The 16,447-nt window shown below is 35.9% G+C and overlaps 1 protein-coding gene across 15 annotated transcripts in view; it reads right to left on the bottom strand.

Moving 5' to 3' along the window:
- The window catches only part of LOC124155779 (glutamate-gated chloride channel), a 661,010-nt gene that overhangs the window by 22,448 nt on the left and 622,115 nt on the right, over positions 1–16,447 (bottom strand). For 9 of the 15 annotated variants that reach the window (XM_046529880.1, XM_046529974.1, XM_046529888.1 and 6 more), the window contains one exon: positions 493–597. In XM_046529880.1, coding sequence (XP_046385836.1) covers positions 493–597 — 105 coding nt within the window. Of the gene's footprint in view, positions 1–492; positions 598–11,275; positions 11,348–16,447 lie in introns of all 15 variants that reach the window. The other 6 variants (XM_046529872.1, XM_046529942.1, XM_046529916.1 and 3 more) reach the window with 1 other exon arrangement.

Raw genomic sequence — 16,447 nt, 5'->3', positions numbered from 1 at the left:
AGAGACCATATCAATAACCACAGACAGTAGTTGAGCAACTTCCATCAGCATAAATTGGAGAGTGCCTGAACTTATAAACTAACACATTTACAAATTAATTAGTGTAACTCAGTCCAGCTAACAGCCACACTTACTGTTAGTCCCTGTATTAAGAGTTTGATGAACCAAATCGCTGGCATATAAGATTCCAAATAGAATATTAGATACATAGAGCCCTAAGGGATAGAATCAGGTACTGGCCCTTAGGGGGTTCAATTAGGAGGTCAAAGCTACGGGATACAGATACCAAGCAAAGCAGTTGCAAAATCAAATTTAAAATGCCCTTCATTCTTTCAAAAAGAAATACTGAAAATAAATTACTCAAATCATTTCTCTAAATAGAGTATTAAATCTAATAACTTCAAAAATGCACAGTTGATGCATGCCACTTGACCACCAACAGTCAGAGGATTAAAATTCTACATACTGATTACATAATCAAGACCTACATACCTCCGTAGCACAACCATTATTAGCTGTATGAGTGCAGGGGTTGGGACCACAGTTGGTGCAGGAAACGATTTCATTCGGGCCCGACGTCTCTCGCTTCTTGTCACCCTGAAACAATCAAATACATGACATTTGCTTTGTTCAGTAAGTTTTAGACATTGAAATTATGAAAGCAATGAGAATGGGAATGAATTCTACAATCGGTAGTCCCGGTTCACTTGAGCATTATATTTAATGAGTTTTTTCATTTATTTTTGAATTTTCATGAAAATATTTATGAGTATATCCTCTGAGATAAACATATGTTAAAACATTCGAGTCAATACCACCTCTACAATTTAGATAGCTCATTAAAAGTAATGCACGGATATGTGTACGGAATGTGATGAATACACAGCCGTTTCTCAGAAGCTAGGCAATATAAAACAAAAGAAAAAATTACTAGGCATCAGCCAATATTAAGTTCAGAAGATAAGCACAATGTGTAATAAATTATATTATATGGTGCACAAAAATGGTGTCAGAAAAACTTGAAAAGGCAAAAGTAAAATACAAGGTTGGAAGCATTATATCATATCATATCTAGCATACATACTGGAAACCAAAGAACAAAAGAAATCCAAGAGAGAAGAATAAGAGCACTCACCAATCAACTGCCTTAACGCATCACTGCCCAACAAGTATGTAACACAATTCTATGCGAGTACACGTGGAATCACAAACACATAATGTGAGAGCAAGGTATTATACTGCTATTTTAGGGATTCTAATAAACAAGTACTTGAATAACACCAAGTCAATAGATGTTGCACATAATTAAAACAAGACATACACACACGTTCATGCCTATGTCTAAATATTGAATTACCACACATAAATTTCTGTGAAAAACAAAGGCCCAAATTAGTCGGAAAAAACAATGGTGTGAAAACATCTCTGACGGATAGAAATTTCAGTTCCAAACCAACCTATTTTTTTACTGAAGTAGCTGAAAGAGACCTCACTGAATTAAAAGCATAGTTAAAAAAAAACATTGTCACATCAGTTACATGGAAATAATACATAATAGCTATGCTCTCGATGGCTATGCAGGTTAGGCAACATGTCTAAATTACTTTCTCAATACCCATTTCAATGAAAGAAAGTCTAAAAAATACTTTATAACTATGCTGTGCAATAGAGAAAACAATATTTTTCCTTTAATTTTTAATATTTTTCCTTTAATTTTTAATATTTTTACCGTCATTAATACTACATGTAGTATCTTAGTTCATGTACCATCTCATGGAATTAAACATACCAATTTCACTGATCACCTCAATCACTCCTACCATTCCCATCAATTTCCTTTCTGTGGTCAACCTTAAGCACCTATTACTCTTCATTCTGACCATGAATCCTATTTTCTCCCATAACAGCCTCACTAGCAGAGTCCTTCAGGCACCAGTGATAAAACACATAGTCTAATGGAGTCGAACCCACCAACTTCTCAGAGGGCCCTCTCTAATAACAGACATTGACTGAAGAAAAGGCCTATATTTTACCAATAAAGGCCACACATTATGACCTATCCTGTGAAAGTTTCTACATACTTAGACCAAAAAATGCCACTGAAGAGCACAAACATAAACAATTTTGGGGATCACCATATTTATCAAAGGAATTCTTTGAAAAATTTCCTAGATAGAGAGAAGGAGGGCAGCTGAGTGATATAAGAATGGATTTCTGTGCAGTGAGATGCACATCCATTCCTTAATTGAGTTAGTAACTCTGTCTCTCTACAATTGGAAACTTGGGTGAACCATTTCCTTAGGGAATCGGATGAGGACGATGTAGTAATGAAAGACAAATCCTTCAACGAAGACACACTCAGATGTTAAATGTTACTGACAACAAGAAACATTGAAGGTGATGAAGGGAGTTCTGATGGTTCAGAACAATTCCTGAAACTCAGACAGTGATAGCAAATTAGAAGGGCATTGAAGATAATTGAGTTTATTTTTTTAAGGAAGGAGATTCTTATGATTACAGCAAATTACAAGGTGGACACAAATACAGTGGAAGCTCAGTTTAATCAATGGTCATAATTGATCGCAATATCGGTTGCTCAAGATATCCAAAGGTGAAGGATGAGGTCACCTATTAACCATTACTTACAGCTTTTCTTTCATTTCCATGCTACCTAACAAAGGAATAGGGGCTGGTCTACAATGAGACATAGGGCATGAGAATTAAGCTGCAAGGGAGCCTAAATGCTATTCCACAATGAACATATGCCAAAATGAAGATTGTCAATGCTCATCCATTGATGTTTAGCGGTTGGCATATTATTGGTAGTCCCATAGTAGAGTTGTGCAAAGCACTTTAATTGGTACAGTCACATGTATGGTATTCGTGACAATTCGATTTTCAGTGGCTGGTGAAATAAACATTCTACACCTGTTTTTGGAGTTACTAATTCCACCATCAGCAGAAAAATGGGCAACCTTGATTAATTTCCAGTTAATCAGTTATGCGCTGCACTGAATAGATGCATCTTGTAATACCAAGAGCATACCGTGACAAATACTTCTATTCATACTTATTTACATATTAATCATAGGCCTTTTGACGGTACATTGCCAATCACTCATTAAAATGCAAAACTTATTACATGCCATACTCCTCAAAACGAGCTTCTACTGTATTGAGAAAAAGAGAAGAAGTACTAATGACATGGCTTAGAATGGGGTACAATAGCTGGCATAAATGGTGAGAAAGCCAATTAGTCTACGATGATCAGAGGGAATAATCACATTCTAGCTTTTTCAGGCACAACATTGATACCTTTCACATACTTAATTCACAAATGAAGATACAGCTTTCCTAGCATTTATTTTGATAATTTTAAAATGATTTCTTTGAATTATTGGTCAGTGCCACCCTTGGTCACAGCTTTACCAAACTAGAAATTTTTTTCTGGATCTGCAAACGCAGTAAAAAGATACAATTGCAAGTAGAGTGCTCTAAGTTATTACACAAGCCTGCAATGGTGATGAGTGAAATGTGAACTTTAAAGACGTAACACATCATACATGTGCAAAATTTAACTGATAAAATAAACAATTATGATCCCAAACTCTGGATACAGAAATACATTTGGTAGTTAACCTAAAAATTCTTGAGAAGTAATCAAAATGAGTGCTGTCATGACATTTTTCCATTGCCAAAAGTATTGGTTAGCCTAGAATGTCTATCTATTATAATATTACAGTAAATGGCCCAGAAAGACTAAAAAGAAAACATAAAGCAAAAATTAGTGTAAGTATGTATATTAAATTACCTTCTTAACTAGGTATCTTCTTTTAATCGAACATTATTCATAAAATAATTAAATTATCAAAGAAGACAATTTTAATATTAATAACCCAGGACTGGGAATTATAACTGCAAAAAATAGAAGGATAAAATGAGGCCAAGAAAAGCAATTTAAAATGGCAAAAACAAAAATCTTATTCAAAACAGAAAGAAAAGATGTGTCTTTTTTAGGATTGAAGATTTTTGAGAGATTTATTCCAATTAAGTATAAATGATTCATAGGAGGCATTGCTGGCTTGATTGAACGATATCCAAATCACTGTCTAAGGAACAACAATGTTACCTAATAACCACAAGCAGAAAAATACACAGGAAGGTCAAATGTTTTCACCAATGTATTGAATAAGAGGGTGAAATTTTATGTACAGATGTTAACAAAATGGTGAGTTTAATAACAAAATAAAAAGTATTTTTCTCACCTTAAAATTTTGCATGTTGAATAGGCAGTCATAACTTTGTAGCCTGTACTGGAGGTAAATTTGGAACGTACATTCATTCATGAGCAAAAACCTAAGAGGCACTACATCTATTACAAAGCATATTCAATAATTATGGTAAAGCTCTCACAAATGGAAGTTCATCATTTTGCATATCTACTGAGCTAGAAATTTGACCATAGGTTTTCATGCTTGTTATTCTTTTAATTTATTTTAAAACGTATTTCTGCTTTGCCCCTCCCAACTCCACTCAATGACCTCAAATGCTCTGTTGATCCCACATACGGATAATAAACATCCAAACTCATTATTTCAGGAGCGTTAATGTCCCTGACACTTTTCATACATAAAATGTAAGACGAGAGCTAAGAGATGGAACTACCATCGGGAGAACCTTAGCTACGTAGAATAGTAACTACCTCCCACATTTCCCAAAATCCACTAACCCCCACTCATCAGTACACCCCTCTAACATTTCCCTCCTCTCCGTGACCTCCCAGCAAGCCTCTGACACCTCAGATCATGGCTCGTGCAGGGTTCATATTACGAAGACCATATATTGTTTGAAACAATATACCAAGTCACGCGAGAACAATTGAAACATGTTTCATCCCTTCCCCTTTCTTGCCAACAGGCCTTTTTCAGCCAACCTTCTTCAAAGCTCCCAGTATTTGGAGGCCAACTGCAACACGAGTCACCTACTGGGCACAGAAGTGTCTAACAATGACTTTTGGCAAATGATGAGGTATGTATCTTGATTGGATTGAAATATTCGTATCATACACAAAATGCAAAGGAAAATTTCACCAAACATGGTGCATTTTGGACATTTTGAAGCATGTTAAGCATGGATGTAGTTTCCCTGTGAAAAATCAAAAATACAAGTGGAATGGGGAGAAGAAATGGATAGATCCCGAATTCCATAGCCGGAGGAAATTTCACTGACCTCTCGGAGTAAAAGTTTCAATTCACCTGAGACCAATGGGAAGTGGTTTCTTTCGAATAGCTTCTCCCGCTCTCCCTCTGACCAGCTCCCCTCTTTTCAAGTGGCCAGCTGCCTTTTCGGTCCCCAATTTTGGAAATATGCCGATAGCATGAGTCACATATGTACCTTGCTCTTCTGTGACAACCAATAACTTTCCCCGATTAGTGTTTTGCCTCCACATGATTTCAAGATTACGAATGCACGACAAAAAAAAAGTCCAAATATAACACATTTCTGATATAATATAACTTTGTTAATCATGGTATCGTCACTTATATTTATCAATTTATCAATGAATCACGGGTTTCTATGTTAGACGGCACTGAAAAAGAACTGAGAAGTTTTCACTACAATACACTATTGTTTTCACTACAACATTCTTGTTTGCCCGTCTTGATGTCCAATGAGCACAGTTACTATTTTAATTTCCCGCAAGAGACAGGTCACGGGCCTTCACCACGAAGAGAGGAAGAAGCTGCATGAATTAACATAAAGGTCTTAATATAATTTCCACTGATATATCCAATTACCAAAGTATATAGGTAATAAGGATTTCATGAAATGAATTGAAAACGCAGGTATTTGCATATTACGTTGTGTTTTAAATGTTAGTTCACGTATCATTGTGCATCTTATATTTTTGATTTCCTAACAAATATCGATACCTCCTCTGCATAAACGCTCAAAAATCTCCCACCGAATCAAACCCGCTCATCTAGATAGCCCTCATGGTACTAGACGAGCGGATTTGTTTCGGTGGGCGATTGTTAAGCGTTTATGCAGTGGAGGTATCGATATGACACTTAAGAAATTGACAGATGGCTACTTTTAAAAAAATTCTGACTCAATCTAGTAAAAATAAGACAGTTTTCAGATTCAGTGCACAAAAATAAATGGTACACCATGAACAGAGTTTGAAAAACATGGTATAACTATCAAAATGCAGGCCTGTGTTATTAGCATTACATCAAAAAATATGAGACAGACTAGAAACTCAAACTGCACGAATCACTTAGCTTGCCCGTTTCTACTTAGAAAGAAAGACTTCACAAAATTTCAAGATCCTACATGCTCATCCATTGCTTCCTCGTCCATATTCTCTCCAGTGCCTTGCTGCCAGGAAGACAGAGAACACTCTCCCCATCCCCACCACGAACCCCACCCTCCCACGCTTTGGCACCCTCCCCCCCTTCTTCTTGCTGAGGGGATGAGTCATTCTAGTTCCCACAACTCGCCACTGGTGACGCCCTTCAACTGATTGTGTTTCTGTCATTATCATTATTTAATTAATTCATTCATACTTGCATATCTCTTCGTTTTAAAAGTCATATTAGACTAGTAAATTAGATAGAATTCTTTAGTTGAGACTGATTTTTGCCAAAAACAATAAATCCAATCAATTACAACATTAAAACTTAAAACATCCAATTTATGTCAATTTAGATGAGCTAGATAGAAAAAAATGCAGTGATTGTAATATATTAGCTAAGGTTTCACGTTGATAGCTTGGTGCTAATCGTTAAAATTATGGAAACCATTAATGGGGCTTTCTTTTCTTTAATCACCTTTCTTTAATCACCTTTCACTTTAAGAAATTTGAATTTAAATTCCAAAGATAAAAACGTAACTCTCACCATCTAGCAAAAGTTTGCATTCAGTAAACAAACTATATCCCATTCCATAAGGGTATAAAATAAGAAGTATAAATAGCAGTGAGAGAATAACACTGAACCTGTCACAGAGTTACATAGTTAGTTGTGTTAGTATGTCTGGCCATGTACCCTCCCTCAAGTCTAACTCTATGGTAAAATGTGTTACCAATGGATGCATCATTTAGCAGAATATCATTACAATAAAAATTGACAAATTTCTACAAGAGTACATATTATGTTATACATAATCCATATAATGCATAAGGAAACTTGTTTTTACAAAATCATTTAAATGAGGAAGACCTCATTGTGTTTTCCTTACATTCCAACCTTAAATTATTGCTATCCGTATTTGTGTAGACATTAAGGTGGTGATAAAGAAAGAGAAGCTTTGTAACAGCTTTATTACCATGGGTAAATTCTTCTCTTCCAATCACTACTTCCTTCAGGTTTTCAGCTGTATTCTAAGGTCCTCATGTTAGTAACCAAGCCAATTAGGTAGAAAATCATAATATGTTAATCAGCTAAGTACATACTAATGCTTAACATTTTACTTTACTAATAATACCTACATATTAGCCAATTTCTCTCACTTTCTTTACTCAAACTTCCTCTCTATCCTTCAAATGATGAAAAACAATTTTTAATGTAAAAATTAAAATCTTAATTTTTTTCCCAAAAATTCTATCAATTATTCTGGTAAACAGATATGACTACCTCCACCCTAATGGCAATTGGTCCCAACATTAACCCATGAACCACTGAGGTCATAGTGTCTTTAGTAATAGCAATGGAAGACCCCAATCATGACACGATTTTGGGTTAGGTGTTCGGAGTTAAGAATGCACCACATAAATAATGAGAAACGTGATGACAGTGGTCCAGAGCAAGCTCTTCATAACTCCACATGACAAAGTTCTGATGCTAGGATCAATACTCTTGTGTGTACATATCTACTGTTTGCGTGATTAAAGATGAATCGACCAGAATGAACCAAGGTAACAATGCTGATGACACTCTAACTATCGTATAATGCTACACATCTATAGTAAGGAACACATAAAATTGCATTAGTCATTAATTTATGTGGTGAGAGAAATGGCATTGTACACCACTTAGGCAAAAATTAATTAATTCTAACAAGAAAAAAATTGATGAACATGTGTGCTAAGATTAAATAATGAGGAATGGTGTCTAAATAAGTAATTAGACCATTAACTTCAAAATACATAATCACAAATAGCCGCATAAGTCACACTACAATGAATCAAAAATGGTTGGAACACATTTTACATTGCTATTGACAGATCACTCTCATTAATCTTATTGAAACCATAATTATTCCTTTCTTCTGACATCCAGCGGTGGCTGGTGCTTGTAAGCTGAAGTATGATGAAATATTTGAAAATAAAAAACACACAGTATCCTTTAAGAACACAATCGGAGTGATTTTACTGCACCGATCTAGTGTCTTTAGACTTTCCCTCTGAAAGAGTGGTAATACACTGTTTGCCATGGTGCATACTGGCAAATTCACATCCACCAAGAATTGGCAGATTTTTTCATTCTGAGGTAGAAAATGCAGTTTTGCACAAGGACAAGCTATGTGAACAGTTCATTAGACTGTGCTAGCCCATCCGTTAGAGGTGTTTCTTACCATAAAAGCATACTTCATAAGCAATTTTTGGGGATAAAGTGGAGATGAATGTCCGCATTTTTGGAGATATGCCTATCCTTATTCCGTATAATTGCCGGTAGGAGGCAGCTGTTTTGCATATGATCACTGCGCCTCCACGCGAGATTCATGAGAACTACGAGAAAATAATGTAATAACCTAAATTGGCTTTCGATGAGGAACGATTCAATGCATTATATTTCGTCATCGCATTTTATCATATTGCAGTATCCCACGTAGAATCAAATATGCCAGAGACATCTCACAAGGCATATATGACCACTCAGAGAGGTCTGTATGCATATAAGATCATGTCTCGTGAGATGCCTCTGAGATATTTGATGCTATGACATGATCTTATAGGCATGCAGACCTCATAGACAGAGTGGTCAAATATGCCTCGTGAGATGTCTCTGGCATATTTGATGCTACGTGGGATACTGCAATAAATTAACATAAATGATGAAATATAATGCAATGAATCTTTCACCATCGAAAGCCAATACCGCATTAGTCTCCACAATGAGTTTTTTTCACTATGTTACACATTCACGCAAGTTTAGGTACATATAAACAAATCCGATAGAAGAAGGTGGAAAATAAACAAAATGATTGCTCTAAAAACGATATATTTAATGAATAATTCATCTTGAAACGATATACATTGCACTAGAACACGGAGCAGTCTTCATACCTTCATCGGTAAACCATAAATCTTACTGCTCAATTCCATTCTAGCCTTATCACATTATAGAGGAGACTGGTGAAGTACCTTACGTATGGTTTTCAAAAGCACAAATTTGAAATCCATTAACGTTATGTACCCTAGAAATTGACATTTGCAATTACTAATTCCTCGAATTCATTAACAATCACAACATTGTCGATAATTCCTTCATTAATATCCACGACAATCCAGAATGTTTTGTTTTATTTGCCAAAAATCTCAATACACCTGTGAGTACTGGCATAGCCCACATTGAATCCAGGCCCACAAAAATGATGCTTAGGTCGCATTATCACTTTAACTATTATTGTACAAACAAAAAAATCAACGGTTTTTACTCACAAACAGCACTATACACAACAACAAAAATGTAAACACGAAGCCACTAATGGCTTTATTGGTAAGGGAGTACGTCAGCACCGCTATGCAGCCAATTTTGGCGATATGGTACTGTGACAACCCCTCCCCAAACGCTTGAAATTGTGATAAAAAGGGATAATAAACATGGAGGATAAGCTTATCCCCACAATATCTGATTTCTCCTAAGATAAGTTCAAATCTGTGCTGGCTGGGCAGTGTACTAGGTACCATGGTGACTTTCATGGCCCATTTCTACATACCTAGAAACCCATCTGTGGCTTTAGATCTATGACCTTAACATTATATCAAAAGCTCCCAAAGGACCTAAAAGCTCCTATGAGTATGATGACATTTAAAAACGAGATTATAAACTTTATATTGTGTAAATGCTTCTAATCCATTGATGAATATTTATCCTTGTAATTTCTTTTGTATTTAAATGTATTTTTTCTGACTTGGTTACAGCTTATGTTTCTTGTACAAGTATATACATGCCATGCCATATACAACGTATGTATAATCTTATCACGTGCATTGTCCTAGTAACTTAGTTAAATTGTCAATGAAGAGGTATCTACTCTGTTCATAAATCTTTAAGCTCCATGTGTAGTATGTATTTAAATCGTCATGAAAGAGCCCAGCAGAACTTTACGTAGGTGTATAATTTATTTTCTCGTCTGAATAAGGGACTAGTGTGAAATATCCTGAATTATTGAAAATTAGTGTTCTGCAAACACCAATAATAATAATAATATGTTTTATTTGCAAGGTAGATGCACCTTCTGCTGCAAATGCAAATGCCTTCACCTTGCAAATAAAACATATTATTATTATTGGTGTTTCAGAACACTAATTTTCAATAATTCAGAATATTTCACACTTCTCCCTTATTCAGACAAGAAAATAAATTATAAACCTACATAAAGTTCTGCTGGGCTCTTTCATGACGATTTAAATGCATACTACACGTGGAGCTTAAAGATTTATGAACAGAGTAGATACCTCTTCATTGACAATTTAACTATGTTACTAGGACAATGCACGTGATAAGATTACATATTTTTCAGAAATGACACAGTATCAGCATTAAAAATTCAAAACTAATTAAGCCAATTGATTACCTTAGACACACCTTGATAATCCCAAGGTAGATGCACCTTCATTGACTAACTGTGGTGGCCAAACTTGATGCATAGTCACTTAATATGCAGAATAGCAAATATGAATGAATAGTATATAACATGGGGATGTAATGTCACATCATTAGCTATCAATTGAGTCAATACAGGATTGTGACCACAAAATCAAAATGCAGTGAATTTTTGGATGCCATGATGATGAGAATGGAAATACATCCCAGAAGATAACCGAAAGAAACCATTGCCAAGGAACAGAGGTACTCTCATCACATGAGAAAACATGGAAAAGAGAAAATATTTTCGTGGAAACAGTAAAGTACTGATTCTGAGGAGGTATATATGCAAGACGAAAACAAACATAAAAGCTGTGGTATGGGAATAGGTTTGGACTGGAAAGTAATAACACCCAACTATGTTACAATGTCACTACAGCTGAATTTCCCAGAGTTATTACCTTAAAACAAATATGAGACCTGCTGGATAAGGAGAATGGGCAGCCAACCCAAAAGAAAAGACATGGCAGCCCCTGAAATAAAAAATGTGGACAAAATAGTGAAATTCAAGAAGATATGGTGAATGTCCAAGTTATGGTTCCTAATGAATAACCTTTCCATAAAGGCATGATATATGTACATGAATCATCTGATGAAACAGAGAAGCTAGACACCTTATATGGACAACAGAACAAAAAGATACATACATGGTTTTGAATAATGTAATGAGTATGTTTTAGACATTTATTTTTATTCAAGTCATTCTTTGAATGACATTGGTTATGCAAATACCTAACTCTCATTCACAGTCAATCATTTCAGCTTCACGAGTCTCTCCTCCTGGAGTGACGAGATTAACTGCTCTCCCTTTCCCACGCTGCTCTGCTCTAGCAACAGATTCATGATTGAAGTCTACGGGTGCCAACAGAGGAATTTTGTTCACCAGTACGCACACATGATTTTAACAATTTCTATACCTCATCTACACTTACAACTAAAAACGCATCAAAATATATGCAAAAATATCTTTAAATTTCTTAATCTCCTAATGGTGAAATTTGTGATGACTAAAGAGTCAGTAAGAAAAGGGTTGCCGCTGCACATCAAAATCTCATCAGTGCCCAAACTGGCCTCGAGTTAACAGTAAAATACCTCATCACTTGTCTGGAAGGATTCAAATGATTTCCAACTAAGGCCACTGAAAGGTAACTAATACAGAGCCTAAATAGTTTTGCCACTTTTGTCTTGGAGGATATTGGAATACCTGCAAAAATTGCAAACCTACCTAACTTGGTACATAATCAGAGGGGCAATTTTTGACAAAAAACAACAAAACAGTCATTCATTCTATTCCATCAAAGCAACCATATTTTATGGTAAAGAACCATCAATAACAACTAATGATGTTATTTAACCCTTTCGCTGCGGTTCAATCTCCGGAAACCTTCTCCTCACATGCGGCGAAAATGTTAAAATGCGTTTCCTGGGCCCATGGAGCAGGTACTTCCAGGATGGGTGTGGTACACCCTCCGAAGGGTCACTAATCCGCGACCCTTTCCTTGACGAACTCACCCTCGCAGGACCGTCTCATCGGCCCTACCAGCGGGGGCCCTACCTCCCGAAAAGTGACCGCTCTGATTGCATTTTGAAAATCAACCAATCAATCCGATCATCACAATATGATTGTTCTCATCGCTCTCCTGCCAATCAAGCAATCAAGTACGTCTTTGAACCGTGTCTCTGCGATAAAAAATAACAATTTTGCTAACCTTGCAACAAAACGTGGCTGCGGACCACCGGAAAACGACCATTATAACAAAGTTAACAAAATCGTTATTTTTCATCGCAGAAACACGGTTCAAAGACGTACTTGATTGCTTGATTGGCAGGAGTGCGATGAAAACAATCATTTTTTGATGATCGGATTTATTGATTGATTTAAACATTTCAGTCAGAGCGATCACTTTTCCGGAGGTAGGGCCGATGAGACGGTCCTGCGTGGGTGAGTTCGTCGAGGAAAGGGTCGCGGATTAGTGGGTCCTTTTGAATTGCTTCGGCGAAAGTGCTGACCACATGGCAGGGAGGAAGAAAAAGTACGTCCACCGCAGTCTACCGTGCGGACGTACTAGGTACGTCCACAGCAGTGAAAGGGTTATACTTCAAAAATGAAAATCAATGTCCATTTTTAATAATTTTGACAGTGCGATGTTCCCTAAGGTAGGTATTACAAAGTAGGCAACCCACACCATATACATACTCCCTTATAATAAAATTTTCAGTATATGACTCATTAAAGGAATTTTTTCCAAACAATACCATAGAAGTCATTACATTAAATTGTAAATAGAGGTTTAAGTATATTAGGAAGTTACTTGCAAATGCCATAGCTGATAAAATCAAAATAAGTACAAAAATTAGTAAGACAAGCATCCATTAACAAAATCAAGAAAACTTTCTATTTGCGTGACTTTCTTAAAATGTTTTCAATGTAAAGCCTGCAGCGACTCCCCAAAAAAATGCCTACATACTGAATCATTTGAGTCAGCAATAAAGAAAAAGGCAAACCTATGCAGCTGGTTGCCTACATAATTCAAAGATGATACACATTTAGTTCATCTTGGTGAGTACCTAACCTAATTCTTTGGGGCTCAACATCAAGGTAAAGCCAAGGGAAGGGTAGAATTAGAAGGGCTGAGTGGGTGGTGACCAAATGATCACAGAATGGCCGCTGTTTAAATATCGCTAACTAAAGAAACTAATCAAATGGTAAAAAGGACAGAGAATTATACTCATTGGGAAGCAGGAACATACCCTATGTACCACTATTTGCAGAGAAAACATGAAAATTCCTTTAAGTTGATCTTGTTATTGAGCAACCAAGAAAAGTTTAGGTCACATGTAAGCATTTTTTGGCACATATGTGACATCTGAATTTATATACAATGTGCTGTTGGCTATTTTATGCAAAAATATTTTTCTCACCTCTTTAACATTATAAATACTTTACAATTCATGAGCGATGTGGTAACATGACCTCTTCTCTCCTTTATTTACTTCAAACTTCTACATAAAAAACTGCTATGGTAAATTCATATTGAATCACAAGGGTATGCATAATGAAAAAAATTGTTTCGAGTACTTAGAGATGAATTGAGAACGAAAAAGAAAAGATACCCCTTGACTGTTCCAATGCTGTCTTCTCATAATTCTTTCCATCATTAGCATTTATGAGCTCTCAAACTCTCAGAGATGGTGATCTTTTCACCCTCCAGGGAGTCATTTCCTTGCAAATATGCCCCATTTTTAAAAAAGTAAATGAGCCCTCCAAAGACAGAGTAGGATTGTGGCATTATAGATATAATCAGCGCCACAACCTGACCTTTTGCAACCAATGCCCTCAGTCTTTGCCAAGTAAGTACTGATAGCTTGTAGCTGTGACCAACGGCATGCTATGAGAGACCAAAAAAGTGACTCATTCTTCAGTCATTAAGACCAAAGCGGAACTGAACGTGTAATTATTACTAACAAAATATTATGTGTTTGCAAAATGAATGTGAGAGCTAAGCTGAAGAATTAACTTGCATGACTAGAATTTTAAGTCAACTTACGCTACACTGGTAAACCTAGATGTAGGTATGTAATTGTCATACAATGATAAGAAATCACAAACAAGTACATAGACTACATATTTAGAAAAAAATTCATTAGGAATCTCTCATGTCATTATTTAAATTCCTAAGGCAAAACACAATTGGGAACTTAGTTTGAGGTAAATATCAGCACACTCAAAAATGTTTATCAACTCTTAGGCTCAGATGAGCCATACAAGCCAAAATCAGAGGAAATTTTTTTCATTTGTTTGTATGTGAAATACCAAGTTTACCATTGCTCCTATTTTGGTGATCTATCAAATCAAGTATGTAATTCACTTAAGCAAAGAGTAGCTCATCAACAGGCCTCTTCTCCCCTTTTTTTCTCTTTTGTTTCCCCCTTCTATCATCCACAGGGATATGGAAACTAATAGGGGTGTGCGAGTACTTGAAAATTCGAGTCGAGTCGTTGGTACTCTACTCGAGAGATTTGAGTAGCATTACAAATGTTGAATTGAGTCGAGTAGTTTCGCTTACAGAGCTGTCAAGGCCAGTGAGTTCAGAAATCTGCCGACAGGAGGCGATATCATGAAACCCATGTAATAATATAGTTGTTAAAGTCATCAAGACGTTCTAATGCCCTGCTCTGAAGTTTCAGCTTGCTGTATACATAGCAGACAGTAGTCGACGTCGGCACCAAAAACCTTTCCATCAGCCACGGCGGCCGTCTTCCGTCCTGCCCGCGTATTCAGAATAATTGGAGTGAACCTCTGCACTGCTTACACTTTACCATGCGATACTTTTATACCCTACCCCACTTTCTTAACTCAAACGCTGCGAGAATACATAAAAATTGTTTAGATTTCTAGGAATAAGCATGTAACTTTTCAGCGTTAGCAGACAATGCCAGTTTTCCCCTGTTTGACGTCACAAATAGAGCCATTTTTTTGCCTATTTGAATATTACTTACGTCCCATGTTAATTTTTGTTTATTCCTTTGCTGAATTTTGTTTCCTCCTTGAACTAACAAAACAAGAGTTGCCAAGTTTGATTAAACAAAGTGAGAATCAAGAAAAAAAAAATTTGGTCCATATGGCTACAGCTAAATTCTGTAGTTTGTTCATGTCATCCAAATAAATTCCATGAAGATTCAAGATCCTTAAAAATTGTTGACATATTTTTTAAATAAAAATTCCTAGAGTTCTCAAATATAGCAATTTTGTCAAGAAAGTTCTTGTCCAGCCACACGAGTAGCAAATGACAATTTTCTGCAGGCAGTAATACTGTAACATGGAGACGTCAAAACCTGCTACCTAATCATGTAGAATTATTGACTTTCTGCATGAGAATTTGAAAAGATCAAATATTACATGATTCATTTATGTACGTAATCTTTATTACAGTGGTGCAAATGCTTTTTTCAGAGCTCTTTCTAGCATTTTGGATACATTTGTAAATTAAATTGACAACATATTACTAGAGGTTAGTTAATTTCAATTGTACATATGGAACTGTTTAAGACACATTAATTTTCATTCATCTCCTGATTTTGAAACAATTACCGTCAACATTCCCATTATATTTGCCTTTTCACATCAAGCTAAGCATTCAGAATGGAAATTTCTCAAGGGGATAAGGAAAATGGAAATAAGTTGGTGCAAACATTCTCATATTGCCAGATCCAGGAATGACTCACGAGTAGTTTTCAACTCGTCTCGCTACTTGACTTGAGATCAAAAAGCACTACTCGCACATCCCTAGAAAATAAGGATTTATGCTTCAACTGAATGGCCATTGGGGTTGACCAAGCAAAAATTACTTTATGCCCATCCCAACAATTAGCATTAATTTGACTTCAAAGTCTCGATTTTTCCATGTCGATTACTCGCTTGGGGTATATCGACTCCACACATACTTTTTATTCCAGACTTCAAAAAAAGGTCTAAAAACCTGTTTAATCAATAACTAAAACAAAGAAACATGACTTAAGCAGGCAAAAATATTTAAAATAAAATCTAAGTAGTACTAAAAATGTTAAACGTT

Source organism: Ischnura elegans, chromosome 1 (assembly GCF_921293095.1).
Source record: "Ischnura elegans chromosome 1, ioIscEleg1.1, whole genome shotgun sequence".
Classification (NCBI taxonomy): domain Eukaryota; kingdom Metazoa; phylum Arthropoda; class Insecta; order Odonata; family Coenagrionidae; genus Ischnura; species Ischnura elegans.
The sequence above is the reverse complement of the archived record's forward strand: the minus strand, read 5'-3'. Positions and strand labels throughout refer to the sequence as shown.